Raw genomic sequence first — 22,776 nt, 5'->3', positions numbered from 1 at the left:
GTTGTCAAATTTAGTATGAAGTGAAATACAGATCACATATCATCCAGTTTTTATTCAGTTTTGCAACAAATTCTACATGAGTTTATAATGGCCAAGACCATTACTAACATAAACAAGAATTTGTATCCAGATGTACAACCTTTAAAGTAAATCACTTTTTGTCAATGCTGTTGGGGTGCACCCTATTTCAGACTTTAAGTTGAAGTTTTAAATTTTGAAGAAGTGACATAATTCAGAGAAATTACATCAGAAGCCTGAAACCGGCATCACCAACATGTGAACAATATATTTTTAAAAATCACACCAGATAATCAGACAACTAAACAACAGCATGCGATAATCAGGCAATCAGATGCATGGAGCAGAATAATCAGGCCATCAGACCATGGCAACATGAAGTTAACAAGTAATCACAGGTAATCATATGCACAAGGTGATAGACAAAGCTCAGTGTTTCTACAACCCATGGATCAAATTAAAGCTCTGCAGTCCAGCCGCATCCATTTATGAGTGATTGTGGACAATTAAACAACACACTGGAGGTGAAAGCTCTACAATGATCCCAGACCCTGCTTACTTGACCCATTTTCCACTTTACTAAACTGCCACCCTCTGTGCTATAGAGTTCACACAAAAAAAAGGACACTTGAAAGAAAATTGAACAGGTTGCATCAGTTTAACTCCCAGCTGTCAAGCTAAGATTTTGAGAAATCATAGGATTACCACAACACAAAGGATGGCCTTCCAACCCATCACGTCTCTCCTGAGCCTCCGAACAACAATCCGTATATAAGGTAACATAAGAAAATTAAGTAGTTGGCATCCAGATTGCTGGAAGAATAATTACAAAAATAACAAGGTTACTCACCACATTAAAAACAGTCTATAGGGACAAACCACGGTGCACAATGTTAACCATACAAGACATTGGTGTTGGAAAGTCCTCTCCTATCAGCAGCATCCTTACCACTGAGGCCACAAGAAATAGGTACAGGTGGAACATATTTTGGAATAACAACTTAACAAACTCTATCAAAGCAAGTGGAGTCCCCCAATAGTGTTAATGCTTGAACCTGGTGGTTAAATCAGATTCTGCATTGACTGCAGAAAGGTCAATGTAGCAATAAAAACAATATCCTACCCAATTCTTCATTTGGAAGACTGTATTTATAGGGTTGGCAGTGCCAGTTATTTTACCGAAATAAATTTATTAGAAGGATACTAGCGAGTTCCTTTTACACCTGGAGCTAAAGAGATATCAACCTTTGCCACATAAGCTGATATTTTCCAATGCCAAGAAACACTACCCAAGGTTAAAAATGAGAATGATGAACTGTCTACCTGAACTTCAGCCTTTGACAAGGTTCATCATGGTACACTATTTAGTAAAGTTAGATCAGATGGGATTCAGGGGGAGCTTGCCAATTGGTTACAGAATTGGCTTGATGCTAGGAGACAGAGTATTGTGCTGGAGGATTATTTTTCAGATTGGAGGCCTGTGACCAGCCATGTTCCACAGGGGTCTGTGCTGGACACACTGTTATTTGTCACTGTTGTAAATGATTTGGATGAAAATTTAGGAAGTATGGTTAATATGTTTGTGGATGACATGAAAATTAATGGTATAGTCGACAGTGAAGAAGATCCTCTAACATTACAAAAGAATTTTGATCAATTGGGCCAATGGGCTGAGGAGTGGCAAATGGAGTTTAATTTAGATAAATGCAAGGTATCCAAAAATAAACAAGGTCAGAACTTATACAGTTAATGGCAGGGCCAAGGGGAGTGTTGTCGAATAGAGAGACTAAGATGTTCAGGTTCATAATTCTTTGGACAATGCATGACAGACAGACAAGGTGGATAAGAGGCCATTTAACACACTTGTCTTCATTGCTCAGACCATTGAATATAGGAGTTAGGACATATTGAGGTTGTACAGGATATAGCTGACATACAGGACATTGTTAAGGCCACTTTTGCAGTACTGTGTACAGTTCTAGTCGACCTGTCGAAGGATATTAAATTGGATAGGGTTCAGAAAAGATTTACCAGGATGTTGCCTTGACTGGTGGTTTTGAGTTATAAGGAGAGGCTGGACAGGTTGGGACTTTTTTCACTGGAGCATAGGAGGTTGAGGGGTGAGTTTTATAAAATCTTGAGGAGCATTGATAAGCTGAATAGCAAAGTTCTTTTCTCGAGCATGGAAGAGTTCAAAACTAGGATCATCCTTTTAAGACGAGAAGAGAAAGGTTTAAAAGGGACCTTCATGGCAACTTTTTCACATAGAGGGTGGTGGTATGTGGAATGTACTGCCAGAGGAAGTGATAGATGCAGATACATTGACAACATTTAACAGACGTTTGGATGGATATATGAATAGGAAAGATTTAGAGGGGTAAGGGCCAAATGCAGGCAAGTGGAACTCATTTAGTTTGGGAAACATGGTCAGCATGGACAAGTTGGACAGAAGGGTCTGTTCCATGCTGTATGACTCTATAATTCTGTAAGTGGTAATCAATGTTCCTAATTGTGCACTTCACCTTGATGATGTACTAATACACCAGGAGGTATTTTGTTGAGTTCAGGTAACATTAAAAAACATTGATTGTGAGAATGTCACATGATTGTACTTCCTGAGCAAGTTGTTTTTGTTTGATTTCACAGAGTCAATCATTCAAGATTAATGAGTTGACCACATATGTCAGAGTTCAAAGAATAGGATCTGGAATATTCCATGCTTATCCTTTTGACTTCAAGAATGACCTGTTAGCCAAAATATTTTTATTTTTCTGATTGCCAATCTCTGCAGATACATCACAGATTGGATATGTACAGGCAGCATCTCTAGCACCTGCAGTCCTCACTTTCTACTGGTTTACAGGCAGAGAGGGAATGGGTGAATACCAGGCAGTGTCAGAAAACTAGACAAGTGTTGCAGGAATCCCTGAGTCTATCTTGTTTGCTAATCTGTATTCCAATTTGAAAATTGATGGGTATGATTGTTCCTCCGGGGAGTGCAGCTACAGCTCATGGCATCACAGGCCACACAGCTAAACAGTTGACAAAGAGGAAGAGTGGAAGAACAGTAGTTATAGGGGATTCCATTGTCATGAACCAGAAAGACTTTTCTATTGCAGTAAATGTGACTTCAGGATGGTGTGTTGCCTCCCTGGCTCTGAGTCAAAGATGGCACAGAGCAGCTGCTGAGCAATCTTCTGGAGAGGGGTGTTGTAGTGATTGTAACAAAGTCAGCCAGGTCAACCTCATAGGATATGTGTTCCCCAATTGGGGTTGTTATTCTGGTCCAATCAGGGAGCCCTGGCTGACAGATACAAGCAGGAGTGTCAGAATTCTTGTTCACTCTGAGGGAGCGAGATCAATGTCAAGGACTTTCCACATGTAAATAAAGGGTGACTTGGTGTAGGGATACCAACTTCTGTGAAGTTATTTCAAGTGTAATTAAAATGCTTTGTCCACATTGGTAACAATTGGGATGAGGGCGATTCCTGAAGAAGGGCTCATACCCAAAATATCAATTCTCCTGCTCCTTGGATGCTGCCTGACCTGTTGCGCTTTTCCAGCAACACATTTTCAGCCCACAATTGGGATGAGGCCTAGAAGGCAGACTTCAAGGAGTTAGGAAGGAATTTAGAAAGTAGGATTCAAGAACAGTAATCTCAGTGCCATGTGTTAGTGTGCATAAGAGGGGGATTGATTGATTTTTAATACCTGCATGGAAAACAGATAGAGGAGAGAGGGTATCAGATTTCTGAGGAATTAGGACCAGATCTGGGGCAGATGGAAATGTTCAAGCTGGACATGTTACACTTTAACAATACTGGGGCTGATTTCCTTTCCAGGGCTATTGGAGTGGATATAAACTAGCTTATTAGATGGGATGGGGAATCCAGAGGGTAACCCCAAATGGAAGGAAGTAAAGCTGACAATAGAAAGTCAACAATGCTAGGGAGATTAGAAGACAGGAGAACAAAACAAAGCATCAAGTAGTGTGTTTCAAAGGTGGAATTACGTCAAAAAGACAACATTATCTGACCGCACACAGCATTTGCAACAAGGCAGACATTTTAAAGGTGAAAATAGAGATATTTTGTTGTAATTTAATAGCTATTACAGAAATAGAACTGCACAGTGACCAGGACTGGAACTGAAAGTTCAAGGATATTCAATGTTTACAAAGTACAGACAAGAAGGAAAAGCAAGTGAAGGTGTCCTGTTGGAAAGGATATGGTCAGTAGTGGTGAGGGAGAGTCTGAGATCAGATGAACAACGTGCAGAATCTGTTTATGTGGAGCTAAGAAACAGCAAGGGGCAGTAGACATTGGTTGGAATTATTTATAGGCCAACAAGTAGTTATTGTTATTATGGTGCATGGCATTAATCAGGAGATGAGAAGCCTGTAGTATGGTTGACAAAGTTTTCATGAGGGACTTTCAATCCACCTATTGACTGAGTAAGATAATTGAGCACTAAAACTGTGGAGATTAGGTTTTGGAGTGTGTTTTTGAGAGCATTAAGTCAAGCCAACAAAAGGGCATGCTATTTTAGATCTAATATTATGCAATGATAATTAACAATCTTGTTATGTGAAAAACTTTTCAAGATGAGTTAGCCGCAATGTGATAGAATTTTACATTATATTTGAAAGCGAAGTTGTTCAATCTGAAACAATAGGAGAATTGTGGCCCATACTAGGCATTTGTTTCTCCAGCATTATCTGTGTTTATTTCAGATTTTCAAAATCTACAGTAGTTTGTTTTTGTTTGAGTAATGCATGTTAATATTCACAGAGATTTGGGTGTTCTTCTATCGGGAACACCAAAGATTAATGAGCAGGTACAGCCGGCAATTAGGAAAATAATCAGTGTGACGTTTATTGCAGGAGGTTGCAGTACAATGTTAAAGAAATCTTGCAACAAAGCTGCGGTAAACAAATTTGGAGTGATATACTTGCTTTAGATAATGTACAATGAAGATTCACTAGTTGAATTCCTTGGAGTAGAAGGCTAAACTATGATGGGAATTGTTCTATACTCAGGGAGTTTAGAAGAACGAAATTTCATTGAAGTGCTCCTTGGCAAAATAGATAAAAACAGATTGTTCCACTGACTGGAGAAAGCAAACTGGATCAAAGTCTTGGAATACCCTTCCTAACAGCACTGTGTATTTACCCACACCCCAAGGACTGCAGCACTTCAGGAAGGCAGTTCACAATCACTTTTAAAGGGCAATTAGAAATGGGTAATATATCCTTGTTGCATTGCTGATGCCCACGTCCCATGAACAAATAAAATAAACTTAATGGACACAATCTCAGGATAAAGGATGACCATTCCAAAATGAATGCAGTAGAATTTTATTCACCTTTTGTAGAGAATTCCAAATATTTGCAATCTTCTAAAGGCCATAGGTGTTGAATCAGTGTGTGTGTGTGCAAGACTAAAATATTTATATTTTTGAAATTTATGTGACAAGAGTCTGGAGTTCAGTAATTGAAAAGTGTATCAGGCATGAGGTCCCATACGATCTACTCCTGCTCCTATTTCTTATCTTCTTATGAGAGGAAATTTCACCCTCCACCATTTCCGTTTCTTTTTGTCTTATAATCAAATTATAAACCTTGCTGATCAGGTTGTATTGCTGTCACATAAAAGGTTCTTCATAAAGCAGTACTCATTTTTATTTGTAAAATTTTGAGACACAAAAATTTATGTGAAATAAAATCATTCTTTTAAAGACAGAAGAGCCTCTACTAGGGGAATGAGAGAAACTGGAACTAAACAGAACAACTAGCACTAGAAAAAAAAGTACCTAAATAAACTAGTGGGGCTAAAGATCACTAAATCCTTTGGACCTAGTGGAATGTATCCTAGGATTTTAAAAGAAGCAGCTACAGTAGCAATATTCCAAGAATCCATAGATTTTGGAAAATTGTCAGGGGATTGGAAAACCACCAATATAACACCTTTACTTAAAAAGTAAGGAGATAAAACACAAGAAAGTGTAGATCAGTTAACTGATAATCTGCCATTGGGAAAATGTTAGAATTAATTGTAAAATCAATAATGGGAAAATAATTAGAAATACATAGTATGATTAAGTAGAGTGAGCATAGCCTTATGAAGAGGAAATCATGCCTGATAATTTTATTTACTGTTAGATTTTAGGACCAGTAGAAAGATGGGTCTGACTAATAGAGAACGTGGAGTTGTGATAAGAGGGCATTTTCAGGATGGAAACCTGTAACTAGGAGAATGTCACAGAGGTCACTACTGAGGCCACAAGAATTTGCAATATATATTAATGATTTGGATGGGGAAAAGTGAATATGAATTAGCCAAGTTTCTGGACAACACAAAATTAGGTGGGAATCCAAGCAGTGAGGATGACACAGTGAGTCTACAGAGAGATATAGACAGGTTAAGTAAATGAGAAAAACTTAGCAAATGGAATATTACATGGAAAATTTAAGGTTATGCGCTTTGACAGGAAGAATACAGGAGCTGAATATTACTTAAGCAGAGGAAGATAACAGAAACATACAGCACAGGAAATCCGTGAATCCTTGTACATAGATCTTAAAAAGTTAGCATCCAAGTTCAGCAAATAATAGGAAAGGCAAATGGAATGTTAGTTTTCACTTCAAAGGGACTGGTGTATGAAAATAGAGAGTCTTGCTAAAAGTATACAATGCACATGTCAGAACACAGCTGGGATACTATTAACAGTTTTGGGCTACTTGCCTTTTTATCTGATATACTTGCATTAGAGGTAATTAGAGAAGTTTAGCTAAGCTGAGCCTGGAAATGGATGCACTGTCTTATGAGGAGAGTTTAAGTATTTGGACTCATTGGAGTTTAGAAGACAAAGAGATGACCTTATTGAAACATATAATATTCCTAGGGAACTTAATAGATTTGATGTAGAATGTTTGTTTCCCTTTGTGGGAGAGTCTAAGACTAGAGGGCATAATCTCAGAAGAAGGGGTCACCCTGTTAAGTCAGAGATGAAGAGGAATTTCTCCTCACGGGGGCAGTGAATCTGTGGAATTCTTTACCACAGTTGTGGAGGATTGGGTCATTAAGTGTATTCGAGGCTAAGATGGACAGATTTTTAGTCAATAAGGGAATCAAGATTGACAAGGAACAGGCAGAAAAATGGAGTTGAGGATTATCGGATCAGCTGTGATCTCATTGAATGGTGGATCAGGCTTGATGGGCTGAATGGCTTACTCCCACACCTACATCTTATATTCTTGAGGGACTTTGAGCAGTAGGAGGACACGAGAGAAGAAAGAGGAACAGAAAGATACTGAAGCCCCTACCCTGAACATAGGATCTACCAGTAAAGATAAAGCTGACTGGAGATGAACAAGAATCAGAGCTGCAGGAAATTTTGATTCTCCCAATGGATGGCCATGACATTTGTACCCTCAACATCACAGACCTCATATTACGTGATCATTATCACTGGTAATCACATTGGTGGCCATGAATGTCACCGTCACCCTAAATTTCTTCACTTCTGGCTCTTTCCAATGATCAACTGCAGATATTTGTGGCATCTCTGAATGACCGCACACTACTGTAACTCTCTGGTCACCCACGTCTCATTAAAATTATTTCTGTCGCTGCACAAACCACAGAGGTCAATGCACGACAGTGCCTTGTGGAGCCAGAAGTCAATGCATCCACATGCCGATATATGTGAGCCCTCCAAGTGAATACACAGAATATTGCTGGTCACAGGTGACAGCTTTGCCAGAGATGAACAGCACATTTATTTCACAACAGACTTGGCCTTGCAGAGACAGAGTGTATTGAGGTTTGCCTCTATTGCTAGATTCTCCCAGGTGAATTACATCATTGATTAGACCTATGTGACCATCATGGTTACCCAGCAACCAACCATTGAAATCCATCAATAGGAAGAGTTTCCATTCCCTCCTCATCCAAGTGATCTGTGACCACAAAATGAGCTGATGGGCTCTGGCCCGAAATGTCGAATTTCCTGCTCCTTGGATGCTGCCTGACCTGCTGTGCTTTAACCAGCAACACATTTTCAGCTTCCTCCATGTATATGCTTGTAACTCTTGCAGTTCCTCAATACAACCTCCAAAATGTGTGAATGGGTCCTTGGGAGTGAGAAAATCAGCAGGACAGCTGCTGAGTAGACAATTGGGCTTCTCAAGATACTGCTAAAGTGTCAGGAGCATTCGGATAGGGCCATTTGAGAATCTTCTGGAGGGATCTTTGTCATTGTGGTAATCTGCTGGGCTCTCCTGGACCTTGCCCTCCAGAGAGGTGAGGATATCCAGGGAGGACTGTGAGGTGTCTGAAGCAGACAGTCCTTTATGGGAGGACCAGGAGGTGAGAAAGTGGACAAACTGGAAGCCAAAGGGACAGGATGCTGAACAGAGTGGTGACCCTACAGTGCCAGATGGTGGATTCTTCCTACCAACCTCCCTTTATATACCTCCATCATTAGATCCAGGACAACAATTATAAAATCAAGGTTCTCCCCATACACATATCTGTCCCTCAGCAGAACTAGCAGCTTCAGTGAGAGCTAATGTGTAATGCTTAAATGAGTAATATTGTATTCCCAACCCATTCGTTTTAAGTGGGCAAGTTCACTCTTGTGAAAATTGTGACACAAATTAGAATCCCAAAAGAGTTGGTTTTCTAACTTAAAAACAATCCCCAGCTCCTGTTTGTTGCCCCTGTGATGAAAATCCGAGTCAAAATCTCGTTCAGTGAAAGTGACTATTAAGCTAGGCCAAAAGGAGAAGAGCCAGGATCAATTGAAAGAGCGCAAACGCTCCAGTCGTGTCTCTAAATCCAAACCTGTTGTAAGTGATGATGATACAGAGGAGGAAGTGGATGAGGTGGGACCCAGTACCTGAGCCCATTATTCAGTATTTACATTGTACAAAGTTGTGTTAAAGCCAGTGACACGGGATCTCCAGTATTGGGTGGCCAATAGCCCCCTCCTTCATGTTGACCTCATGCATTCAGAGTTGTAGCTTTTGAGACCTGCAGCTGCCTGCCATTTAATTCACCAGCTACAGTTAACATTTTCCTTGTGCTTTTTATACAAACTACACTGCACCATGAATATTAGAAAGACAAAAACTGCCTATGTGTTCCACCCTCCCCTCACCTCCCTATTTCCACCCTTGTCCCCGCAGTTACCAGCCTGAGATCTGGAACTCACATCCCACCTCTGCAATAAGAAGCTGCTGTGCCTTCTTTATCTGCAAATCTATTTTTTATCAATTTACTCTGGCATGATATTGGCCAGTGTGAATCTCTGGGCGCAACCACTGATTATTCTGTTTCCAGGACCAGGGAACAGTGAAATTAGCCAGGCTTTGCACTTCTGATCACTATCTAGAAATACCTACTGGAAATCACACATATATGAACATTAGGTGAGAATAGGACCAGGCTTGGCTATGGCAATCTCATCATGGTCAAATACCTTCTCCAGATACTTAATGAGGCTTACATATGAACAGCAGGCAACTAGGTAAAGTAACAATAGTAGCCAGTGCCAACAAGAGTAGTTGTTGGAAAAGGTGGGAAGGGAGGTGTATCGGGAGGAGAAATGTAAAGAAATCAAAAGCTGTACAATTGGAATTATATAAATAGTCACAATTGCTTGTCTGTACGTTGTCACTAGATTTATCAAGTGAATTTCAAATGTGGCAAAATGTCAGCTGGATTGCTGCACTAGAAAGGAGAACTAAAGGAACTGGGCTGGAATGGAGATGGAACATTAAGTTTTTAGACCATGAGAGGTGAAGTAGAAGATCAGCCATGATCTTATTGAATGGTGGAGCAGGCTAGAGGAGCCAAATGGCCTACTCTTGCTCCTATTCCTTATATTTCTTATATTCTAAAATTCAGTGTGCCCCAACAAATGACAGTAGACCAGCTCCATACCTGGAGGCATCTGACGCTGTGAGTGGTCACCAGCACAGATGGGCACTGTAGGTGAGGTACCATCAAGAGTGCCAATTGGAGGCACCCTCTGAACACTTGTAAATTACAAAATACATGCTGTGGATAGAGGTGCCAGGTCAGCATTGTGTAGAGGGGCTTGGAGTCAGGCATATAGCCATCACTACCCAGTGATTCAAGGTAAGCTGCTTTGCTGGATATGCTTTTGCCTTTCCTCCCCAACTGGTATTTCACTGGCCATGCCTGCAGTCTGGCAGCCTGCCTGGAAAACCCATATAACATCTGAAGTGTGCCCTTGTTTGGCACTTTATTGGACCTAATTATCTATCTTCAAGGGTAGGTGGGGCCATCAACATTCACTGACTGAGCTACAGCTTAGGCAGCAGCAAGAAAATGCAGGCACTCCTGCTTTCTAACTTAGTTCCACATTCAACCAAAAAATCTGATCCTCTTCAACAGAAGAATTCAATTCACAAGAAAATTTAAAACAAAATATTTTAAATAACTGATCATAGGCCAATCAGAACGCTTAACCCATGTGTCTGCGATGATTGTGACGTCACTGTCTGTAGACAAATGGGAGCAGGGTTAACTTCATTAAGAATCACAAATGAAGCTGGAAGGTGGGTAGGTCGTCCTGACCGCTGTCACCCTGGGCGGGTACCGGGCGGGCTATCCTAGAGTGGGCGAAAGGTGCATCAGGGAGGACCGAGAACTGGAAGGGCCACTGTTCAGACTGAGAACCGGAAGGTGGGAGGGGCGGGGGCTTGCTGGGTCTGTAATGTCTGCACTTCTGTATGTAACAGTATTGTTTAATGTATAAATGTCATAGTCACGGTCTTGTTAAATGTGGAACTGGGATTTGAGGGTTGTCCTCATCTCCCTGTAAAATGGTCAAACGATAGCGTTTGGGGCCTAGCTTTGCTGCTCCTCTCCCTTGTAAAATTGCTGTCTCTTGTACAGCTGTAAATGTTTTTGGTAAACTGTTTTGTAATTTGTTTAGTAAAATAAAAAAGAAGAATCACGAATGAAGCTGGAAGGTGGGTAGGCCGTCCTGACCGCTGTCACCCCGGGTGGGTACCAGGCGGGCTGTCCTAGAGGTAGTCGAAAGGTGTGTGAGGGCGGACTGAGAACTGGAAGGGGCACAGGGTGGACCGAGAACTGGAAGGTGAGTAGGGGCGGGCTGCCTTAGAGTGGTCGAAAGGTGGGAGGGGTGGGGGCTTGCCGGGTCTGTATTGTCTGCACTTCTGTATGTAACCGTATTGTTTAATGTACAAATGTCATTGTCACTGTCTTGTTAAATGTGGAACTGGGATTTGAGGTTTGTCCTCGTCTCTCGGTAAAATGGTCGAACGGTAGGGGTTGGGGCCTAGCTTTGCTGCTCCTCTCCCTTGTAAAATTGCTGTCTCTTGTACAGCTGTAAATGTTTATTGTAAACTGTTTTGTAATTTGTTTAATAAAATAAAAATAAAATAACCAGGAAAAAAAAATCACGAATGAAGCTGGAAGGTGGGTAGGCCATCCTGACCGCTGTCACCCTGGGCGGGTACTGGGTGGGCTGTCCTAGAGTGGTCAAAAGGTGCGTCAGGGAGGACTGAGAACTGGAAGGGGCACAGGTCAGACCGAGAACCGGAAGGTGGGTAGGGGCAGGCTGCCTTAGAGCGGTCGGAAGGTGGGAGGGGCGAGGGCTTGCTGGGTCTGTATTGTCTGCACTTCTGTATGTAACAGTATTGTTTAATGTACAAATGTCATTGTCACTGTCTTGTTAAATGTGGAACTGGGATTTGAGGCTTGTCCTCATCTCCCTGTAAAATGGTCAAACGATAGCTTTTGGGGCCTAGCTTTGCTGCTCCTCTCCCTTGTAAAATTGCTGTCTCTTGTACAGCTGTAAATGTTTTTGGTAAACTGTTTTGTAATTTGTTTAGTAAAATAAAAAAGAAGAATCACGAATGAAGCTGGAAGGTGGGTAGGCCATCCTGACCGCTGTCACCCCGGGTGGGTACCGGGGCGGGCTGTCCTAGAGGTGGTCGAAAGGTGTGTGAGGGCGGACCAAGAATTGGAAGGGGCAGGGGGTGGACCGAGAACTGGAAGGTGGTTAGGGATGGGCTGTCTTAGAGTGGTCGGAAGGTGGGAAGGGCGGGGGCTTGCTGGATCTGTATTGTCTGCACCTCTGTATGTAACAGTATTGTCTGGTGTACAAATGTTGTTGTCACTGTCTTATGTGGAACTGGGATTTGAGGTTTGTCCTCATCGCCCTGTAAAATGGTCGAACGGTAGGGTTTGGGGCCTAGTTTTGTTGCTCCTCTCCCTTGTAAAATTGCTGTCTCTTGTACAGCTGTAAATGTTTTTGGTAAACTGTTTTGTAATGTGTTTAATAAAATTAAAAAAAATCACGAATGGGTCTTATTATGTTGCTACTGATATATTTGGTAATTCTTGCGAACAAAATACAAGAAAATAATGATAACATATTTGATTGTGTTTGCAGTTGTCCTATCACTTGCATATTCGATAATTTTCCACAAACTTTTAAAGTTTTAACTCAGTTTATATACTTTTTGGATTTGAACTCTGAATATTTACATCTGTTCAAATTTCAAAAGCACGTGACTTTCATTATATAAGAAAAACTGCAAACATATTGGTTAAAAACAATGGTATTTTATTTAAGGGTTGATTTTCACTCCAATATATGTTTAATTCATGCACTCCATACTCCAGGATTTACAATATAGCAGGCACAAATGCAACTTCAGCGAGGTTTATTCACATGATTCGAGAGGAAGGACAATGACAATTCAACAGCAGAACAAGCTACCAGCCATAGGGGTTACATGTTGACTAAATAAGATTAATACACATGAAGAGTAGTAGGACGAGGAAGTGCAACAACTTTTAGATCATAAAGAGGTTCAGGAGGCAAGGTTCAGAACTCAGTGCATTCAACATGCGGTCTCCCAATATTGAGTTTTATATATATAGTTAGAGAGTTACAGATATGGAGCATATCGATGCTATCACTGACCCTTTTAAATGTACAATACTTCCTTTCCTGCACGTACATAATGGCAATGTTTGCCGTCATTACGTTCCTGGCTACCGAAATAAAACGTCTCACCCTCATTGACTCATCCCACAGATAGAGAGACATTTCAAATGAATGTAGGATCATTGCCGAGGGTCAGAGTCAACACGAGGAGAGACAAATTAAAACGTTCGAATTCCCTCGGGGGGGATTTATTGCCGAGCTGGGTGGGTGTGACAGGAGTGACCTTTCACAAATGGTACCATTTAGCATCCGCCACAAGAAGCTGTAATTCTCTCGGATTTTTAATGAGCCGAATAAAGCTGCCTGCAACAAGAAGTGGCGGGAGAGACGTTTCTAGTTAGTTTTGCACTGTCTCGTTTATATTAAAACTATTACACTTGATAAGATCAAGGCCCGGTTTTAGTCAAACCCCGACCTAACTATTTATTTTTAGTTTCCCTTCTACGCTGCTCTGCACTCCAATAATTTCTTAAAACTCTTCTGGAAACTGTCGTCCAGAAAGGCGTACAGAAAGGGGTTTAAGCAGGAATTGGCGTAGCTTAAGCTGGTGATAAAGTAGGCGATCCCAATCACAAGAGGCGTCTCTTGAACATCCGTGGTCAGAGAGACAATGGTGGTGAGGTGGAAGGGAGTCCAGCAGAACAGACACACGGCCAGCACGATGAAGACCATCAGTGTCACCTTCTTCTTGGCTTTGTCCAGGGCTTTGGCGTTCGAGTTCAGGTGCATGTTCCTCAGCCTGTACAGCATCATGGTGTAGAGCAGGCAGATGGTGGAGACTGGGATGGCGAAGCCCAAGATCAGGGTGTAGATGCGGCTGGCTTTCAACCAGGCGCGCTCTGGTCTGGGGAACACCAGGACGCAGCTCTTCCTGTTCATGGGGTCGGTGTAGACTTGGGCGAAGATGGTGAAGGGTAAGACGATGAGGGTGACCAGGAGCCAGACGCAGAGGCTGACCATCTTGGCCGTCCTGTAAGTGCGCTGCGGCAGCTTCTTGGAGCGCACGGTGGCCAAGACCACCAGGTAGCGGTCTATACTCATGACGGTCAGGAAATAAATGCTGGAGAAGATATTGTAGTGGTCAATGGAAAGGATGAGCTTGCACATGATCTCCCCGAAGGGCCAGTAGTACAGAAGGTGCTCCGCGATATTGATGGGCAGCACCAGGGTGAACAGATCATCTGCAATCGCCAGATTTAAAATGAACATGTTCGTCACGGTCTTCATGTTCGGGGCTTTGAGAATGACATAGATCACAGCCGTGTTGCCCGTGAGGCCGGCAGCACAGATCACAGAATAGATCACGGGCAGCACGATGTAGAAATCTGGGTACTGCTCAGGTAGAGTGAAGTTAGTGTCTGTCCCGTTGGAAAACTCACACAAATCCCCCGAACCGTGACAGGGGCGAGTCCGAGCCCGTGTGTCTGAAATGTTCTCCATGGTGAATAACCGTCTGCTGGGCCTGCGTTCCTGAAACGGAGACTATTCGCAAAAAGCATCAGCGTTAATATCGACAGCACAAATTCAATTAAGACCCTCGATGAAGTGTCTTCTTGTGCGAGCACAGTTTGCAATACTGAATACGCGCTACCTGTTGTCTCTCTGTTTTTAGCAGGCTCAATAGAATCTCCGACTGCCGCAATAAAAACCAGTTTGTTTCCTGCGTGAACCTGCCCCGAACGAAAGTGAATTTGATCTTTTCAAGTTGCCATAGGCAACGCACCATACCCCATTTCACTGGCAAAAAGAATTTAAAAAAAACCTTTCTTCGAGGTTTCAGTTCATCGCTTCAAGTTGTGCTTCCAATGGCATAACCTACGCAAACATAAAGGCATAGTTACAAGTCACATTATAGCTTTAAAGGAATTTAGCGACTGTCTGAATATTGCTGCGCCCACACCGAATGTCCAATATCATGCAATCAATAACAGACCATCTTATTCACTTCCAAGCATGCGCTCTCAGTTGTAAAACTTGCAACCCCTCAGAAAATCCATTGACAAGGCAATTCGCTGGAGGCCATTGATAGATTTCGTTTCAGATCGGATAGATTGCTGTTTTGTTGAAGATAGATAGCAGTTGGGAGATCCGGTGGATGTCCACGCTCAGTTGTTCACAACTGCCGGGGGAAGTCTGCCTCTGCAGCTGCCTATGTGGGATTGGTCCAGTCGCGTCTGCCTCTCCAGCTCTGCTGACGTCCAATCCGCGGCGATTTCATCTGTAACCCCTGATTTTTTTTCTCTTCCGAACCTCTGTCGCCAATTCTCCAAAGTTTCGCTCATGCATCATCAGTCCTGAACAAATAAATAAGCGCAACATGTAAGGAACTCCTTTTAAAGGCGAAAGCACTGCCAACATTGTTTCAAATTGTGGGCTCCTGAAAAGAAAGAGCCTTTTAAAAAGAAATGCTGTACTACAGTAACAATAGTTAGGATATTACCATGTTTACTCAAAGGGAGTCAGAGGAGATGGGGCTAGACAAGGAGAGGTCACAGTCAGATCCTGTTATCTTATCAAATGTCTAAACAGGTTCCAGGGACTAAATGGCCTACACTTGTTCTTATTTCTTATCTTTGTTGTGTACTTTAAGAAAAAGCCCACCAGCAAGTTTAGAACCATGTTGAACCGATATGATGCTTTAGTTTGGCCACACAGGCACAGCTCGAGTATTCTTTCAAATATTTGAACAAATATCCAGCATTAGTTTACTGACTTGGCTCCTCAGGAATAGAGTGACAGCAGCAACACCTGTACTGGCTGAAGTCACCATGAACGCTCTGCCTTCTCACCTTCGCCTTTTCAGGCTCAATTCACCACAGCTCCCCTCTGTCTAATGAGAGAGCAAACTGTAGCCACTTTCACAGGTTTACCATGTTCCCTGCATCTACCAACAGTGCAATGATTTGCCCACTGCCATGGTGGTGTTTTCTAATCTGACGACAAGAGAGAAAAAAAACAATAAGATCCTTAAAGTCATCAAATCATTGCTGTAAAAACTTTAGCAGAACAACTAAGTGATTAAAAACAACCAATATCTTTGATTAAGACTTGCAAAGTACACTTTACTCAAGCTGCAGATTTGGTAAATTGTCCTAATACAGTACGTGATGTGTTACACAGGTAGAACCATGGTGGCGCTTGAAAGTAATTAGTGTTTGATCAATGACTTCGATATTGATTGTACTGTTGTGTTCTGCAAAATGTTAGCAAATTAATGGGGTGTTACTGCTACTTTGTACTCAACTTTCAAGTGTCTTGCGTCTATTTCTTTTTCATGATATTGGCTTATAGCTCCGGTCAATTTGAAAATCTGAGGTATCTCGATAAAACTTGAAAGAAATACCAGCCACTTCAACATTACCAGAATGGGGAGTCACTGGATTCAAATTTCTGAAAAATTGTGGAAAGTATAATATAAAGAAAATACCAGTTTAAAGCGTTAAACTTTAATACACACCTCAACCATTCTGTGATCCTTCATCAAATGGTGAAGAAAATATATTGGTGAAGCAGCAACAGATTCAGGTTTTTAAAGTTTAATGACAAACTGAATTGACTTATAAAGTAGCGCAAAGTTTGAGTTGATGAATATATTTCTGCTCACTTAGAATCCCTACAGTGTGGAAACAGGCCCTTCACCCCAACAAGTCCACACCGACCTTCCGAATAGGAACCCACCCAGACCTATTCCCCTACCCTATTATCTTATACTTACCCTTGACTAATGCACCTATTGTTCACATTCCTGAACACCCAAGCTAAATTCACCTGACCTGCACACCTTTGGATTGTGGGAGAAAACACACACAGACACAGGGAGAATGTGCAAACTCACACAGACAGTCACCTGAGGTTGGAATCGAACCCGGGTACCTGGTGCTGTGAGGCAGCAGTGTTAACCACCGTGCCGCCCCACTATTGCAACTTTTACAACAAATCTTGCATATTAACTATCTATTTGGAGTGAGCCGCTCATCAGTTCGTGACAAAACTATGGCTTTAAGAGGAGTACTTTGCCCTATTCTTTACAAAGAGGAAAGTTGAGAGAGAGGCACGGAGCAGTCAGCTCAAAGTCGATGAAATAAACAACTTGAGGGGCTTTGGGGTTTTTCTTTTAAAAGAAAAGTTGAGATACTAGATAGCAGCCTGAATTGGTGGGGTCAAGCTCCCTAATATCTTCATCAGATCAAAACATCAACGAGCAGGAAAGTCAGCATTTTAGGCATAAGCCCCTCATCAGGAATGTGTGGGGAGAAGGGACTGAGAGCTAAATAGGAAGAGGGGTGAGGGTGGGGGAATGCAGTTTGGAAGGCGATAGGTAGATGTGGATGGTGGGTGATCGTGATAGGTCGGAACAGAGGGTGGAGCAGATAGGTGGGAAGGACGATGGACAAGTGGGACAGTTCAAGAGGGAGGTACTACGTTGGATAGCTGGAAATGGAATGAGGTGGGAGGAGGGAGATGAAGAATCTGGTGAAATTGACATTGATGCCATGTAGCATCTCCTCCACTTCCTGCACCCTCACTCTTGAACTCCCCCCCCCCCCCCCCAACCTCTCCAGTCACAACAAGGATAGTATTCCCTTGATCCTCACCTTCCACCCCACCAATCTCCAGATACAACGCATCATCCTCCGCCATTTCTGCTACCTACAGTCAGACTCTACCACCAGAAATATATTTCTTTCCCCAGCCCTACCAGCATTCCGGAGAGACCATTCCCTCTGTAATTTCCTCATGAGGTCCACAGCCCTCATCAACCCACCCTCCACTCCCAGCACCTTCCCTTGCCACCGCAAGAGGTGTAAAATCTGCGCCTAAAACACCCCACCCCTCACCTTTGTCAAAAGCCCCAAAGGATCCTTCCATATCTGGCAGAGATTTTCCTGCACATCCAAACACCTCATCTACTGTGTTTGTTGTTCTCGATGTGGTCTTTTCTGCTTTGGGAGACAAGATGTCAACTCGCGGGAAGTTTTGGAGAACATCTCCGGGACATATGCACCAAACAATACCACCGCCCTGTGACCAATAACTTCAACTCCCCCTCCTACTATGCCAAGGACATGCAAGTCCTGGGCCTCCTCCACTGCCAAATCCTAACTACCTGACACCTGGAGGAAGAACATCTCATTTTCTGCCAAAAGAACATCTCATCTTCTGCCAATGTCGATTTCACCAGTTTCTTCATCTGCCTTCTGCCCACCTCATCCCAAATTCAACCCTCCAACTCGGCACCATGCTCTTGAATGGTCCCACCTGTCCATCTTCCTTCCCACCTATCAATTCCATCCTCCTCTCCAACCTATCACCATCGCAACCTCCTGCATCTACCTATCATCTTCTAAGCTACCTTACCCCAGCCTTACCCCCACTCCTATTTATCTCTCAGCCCCCATTACCACCACCACCACCCCCCACATTCCTTATGCTTATGCTCCTCAGACGCTGCCCAACCTGCTGTGCTTTTCCAGTGCCACACTAATATTGAAGCAAGCCACATAACAAGGAAAGTAGAAAGGTCAAGAAAATAAATAGTGGGGGGGGTGAATCAAATTTTGGAAGTAGTAGGAAATCAAAGAGTGGAGACAGGACAAGAAAGAAGGATATTAATAAGAGAAATGACAAACGGACCAAAAAAAGGAATAGAGAAGACAAATCTAACAGTAAAATTTCATCAGTGGTTCTTCACCAGAATGCACATAGCATTCAATTCAAAATAGTTGGAACTGGTAGTGCAAATAGAAATAACTGAGTACAATCTGACAACCGTTACAGAGAGGTAGTTGCAAGATGACATAGCCTAGGACCTAAATATTGAAGGGTACAAGACATTTAGAAAGAACAGGAAGTTAGGAAAAGATAGATGGGTGAAGACGGTAAATAATGATAGCAACAGCACAATAGAGAGGGATGACATAAGTTCAGGAAACTCATGATGCAGAAGCAGTTTGAGTTAAGATGGGATAGTAAGTTATTTGTATGTGTATATTCACTACATATTTAGACTATGTGTCAAGTTTTAAGGAGAGATTAAATACAGCAGGTGAGTTGGCTAGACAGCATTTAAAAGTAGCAGAGCAACAGGAAGCTGTCAAGAGGTCAAAATTCGTAATTTTGCTACTGGAGTTAAAGTATTAGCGTTACTATCAATGGAAGGTGAACTTTTAAAGTGGGCCATATCAAATCAAAAGGAAATTGAGTGAGGTGAATTATTTGATAAGAATGCCAGATAGAAGGAAATTTCACACAAGATATAGCCAGGAAAGGGATTGAGGATCTAAAAAGTGACGACAGAGAGTTAGGTAGGAAGCTGAAGAGCAGGACGAGTAGAGTAGTGATCTCAGGTTTGCTACCATTGCCACAAGATAGTGAGGTGAGGAACAGTCAGCAAATGCAGCTTAACACGTGACTGCGAGGCTGATGCAGGAGGGAGAGCTTCAGATACCTTGACCACTGGGATACCTTCTGGGGAAGGTGGGACCTGTACATGAAGGACAGGTTGCACCTGAACTGGAGAGGCACAAATGTCCTGGGTGGGAGATTTGCTCGGGTGATTTGGGAGGGTTTAAACTAGTTTGTAGTTTTTATAAATGACTTGGATGGGGAGGTTGACGGGTGTGTTAGTAAATTTGCAGATGACACAAAGGTTGAAGGTGTTGTCAACAGCTGCAGCATGACATAGACAGGATGCAGAGCTGGGCTGAGAAATGGCAGATGGAGTTCAACCTGGATAATTGCGAAGTGATACATTTTGGAAGGTCGAACTCGAATGCTGAATATAGGATTAAAGACAGGATTCTTGGCAGTGTGAAGGAACAGAGGGATGGTGTTCAAGTACATAAATCCCTCAAAGTTGCCACCCAAGTGGATAGGGTTGTTCAGAATGCATATGGTATTTTGGCTTTCAGTAATAGGGGGATCGGGTTTAAGAGCCGCAAAGTTTTGCTGCAGCTCTAAAAGTCCCTGGTGAGACCATACTTGGAATATTGTGTACAGTTCTGGTTGCCCTACTATAGGAAAGATACAGAGGCTTTGGAGAGCGTGCAAAGAAGGTTTACCAGGATGCTGCCCAGACTGGAGGGATTGCCGTTTGAAGGAAGGTTGAATAAGCTCGGACTTTTCTCTCTGGAGAGAAAGAGGAAGAGAGGAGATCTGATCGAGGTATACAAGATAATGAGAGGAATAAATAGATTCAATAGCCAGAGACTTTTTCCCAGGGCAGGATTGACTGGTACGAGAAGTCATTGCTTGAAGATGTTGGAAGAAAGGTATAAAGGAGACGTCAGAGGTAGGCTCTTTACGCAGAGTGAAGTGAATGCATGGAATGCATTGCCAGCTGTGGTGGTGGAAGCAGAGTCAGTGGGGACATTTAAGCGACTGCTGGACATGCACATGGATAGCAGTAGGTTGAGGGGTGTGTAGGTTAAGTTACTATATTTTACATTAGAATTAAATCTCAGTACAACATTGTGGGCCAAAGGGCCCGTGCTGTGCTGTACTTTTCCATGTTCTAGGTCTAAGTGTGTTGTGTGAACATACTCAAAATATATTTTAATAGGGAAGGAAATCAGAGGAGAATGTGGTATTGATTACAACACAGAGTGAAGAGCCCAGTTCAAATGATTCTCAGTTGGGCAGTGCTCAAATTAAATTGGACAATGAGGAAGTTCTCAAAAAGTGTGATTAATTATTGAGTTACCTACCAGAGGAAAATCAAAATTATCTGAAAGAGTTAATGTAGTCTCATGGAAAGTGATGTGGGAATAAGCTGGGAAGTGTTAACATAGTTCCGCATGATGTAGGAAATGCCGGTTCAATTAAGCAAATCCTTATAGACTTAATATCTAAACCTGGAACAGGTTCAGAAAGAGATTGAAAGTATGCTGAGAGATGACATGATCAAAGTTAATTACAGTGAACGCAGTTCACCCATCATAATGGTGCCAAAACCAGATGGACCCAACGATTATGTGTGGACTATCGCAAAGTCAATGCAATTGCAAAATCTGATTCATATCCTTTTCCACATTTGGAAAACTGTATTGAGAAAGTGGAACAAACAATTTATGTTTCAAAGTTGGGCTTGCTCAGAGGATAGTGGCAGGTACTTCTGTTAGAAAGAATGAAAGAAACCTCAACTTTTGTGACACTGAATGGACTATACCAGTTTAAAGTCATGACTGTCATGATTTAAAATCATGAAGTTCTTTGGTATGAAGAATGTACCAGCCTCACTAAAAACCTGACTAAGAGTGAGTTTGCAAAAGCCCAAGTCATGTAACTGGACATGGACAGATGGCCCCATGGGAAGTGAAACAAACGTTACCATCAACAAAGAGGGCAGTACTATGATTCCTAGGACTGAGTGGATTTTATCAGAAATCCATATTGAATTTTTGCAGTGTGATTCCTTCACTGACTGACCTGTTGAAGAAATGTAAAAACCTTTAGTGGATGGATGTGTCAGAAGATATTTGACAACCTGAAAGCTGTAGGAGAAAATGAGGACTGCAGATGCTGGAGAGTCAGATTCGACAAGTGTGGCGGTGGAAAACTGCATTCGTCACCACTCCAGTGTTAGCAAGAGTTAACTACACAGAGCCATTCAAGGTGGCTATCGATGCGAGTGATGTGCATGTCAGTGCAGTAGTCTTGCAAGAAGATGATGAGAAGATAGAAAGACCGACTGGGTATTTTTACAGAAAGTTGAATATTTTTCAACAGAAATATTCCAGAATTGAGAAGGAAACCTTGAGTGTGATGGTGATGTTGCAACATTTCAAAATTTATGTTGCCACCATTTAATCTGAAAATTATACACATGGCAGGACAAGAGAATGTAATTGCCAACGTGTTGTCATGACTTTGATTGAAAAAGACAAAGGTGTTTGGTAGCAGAAGAAATGGACCGTAGTGTTGAATGTTTGCATGCTTTCAGTCAATGTAATTTTTACGTGTTATAGTGCACTAATAGCATAACAGCAAAGGGTTTTAAAAGTGAAGCCATCTTTGAATATTGATGGTTCATCTTTTAAAGTGGGAGGTGTGATAATACAAGGCTTTAAGAGGCGTATTTTGTCCTGGTTTGTTTATGTGATGAGAGTTGAGACAGAGGTACAGAGTGGTCTGTCCAAACTAATAAAGTAAACAGTTTGGGAGGGCTTGTGTTTTGTTTTTGAAAATGTTGGAACAAGAGAAGCAGCATGAATGGGTGGAAACAGGTTCCCACAGAACCAGCGTTTTAGTTTAGCTTTCAGTAGTTGCTGGGGTTTTTAAGCTGATAGCTGAAACTGTTATCTCTCTCTGTGTTACAGCTAAACTCATGGGTTCTGTTCCTCTGTCAGAATCACATTTTACTGAATTTGCCCTTTGCCAAGGGTGTCTTTTTGAGATGTTACTACATTAGATTAGATTCCCTACAGTATGGAAATAGGCCCTTCAGCCCAACAAGTCCACCGAGTAACCGACCCCGACACATTCCCTATCATATATTTACACCTGACTAATGCTCCTAACACTATGGGCAATTTATAGAACATAGAACATAGAACATAGAACAATACAGCACAGAACAGGCCCTTCGGCCCACGATGTTGTGCCGAACATCTATCCTAGATTAAGCACCCATCCATGTACCTATCCAATTGCTGCTTAAAGGTCGTCAATGATTCTGACTCTACCACTCCCATGGGCAGCGCATTCCATGCCCCCACCACTCTCTGGGTAAAGAACCCACCCCTG

At 42.2% G+C, this 22,776-nt stretch overlaps 1 protein-coding gene across 1 annotated transcript; it reads right to left on the bottom strand.

Annotated features, from left to right (window-relative positions):
• Positions 1-13,473: 13,473 nt before the first annotated feature.
• On the bottom strand, positions 13,474-14,495 carry npbwr2b (neuropeptides B/W receptor 2b). Its single transcript, XM_060836055.1, has one exon. The coding sequence runs from the start codon at positions 14,470-14,472 to the stop codon at positions 13,474-13,476; it is 999 nt and encodes a 332-aa protein (XP_060692038.1). The 5' UTR covers positions 14,473-14,495.
• Between the last annotated feature and the right edge of the window lie 8,281 nt (positions 14,496-22,776).

The sequence above is a fragment of the Hemiscyllium ocellatum genome, chromosome 15 (genome assembly GCF_020745735.1).
Source record: "Hemiscyllium ocellatum isolate sHemOce1 chromosome 15, sHemOce1.pat.X.cur, whole genome shotgun sequence".
NCBI lineage: Eukaryota > Metazoa > Chordata > Chondrichthyes > Orectolobiformes > Hemiscylliidae > Hemiscyllium > Hemiscyllium ocellatum.
This window is presented reverse-complemented; position numbering and strand designations above follow the sequence as displayed.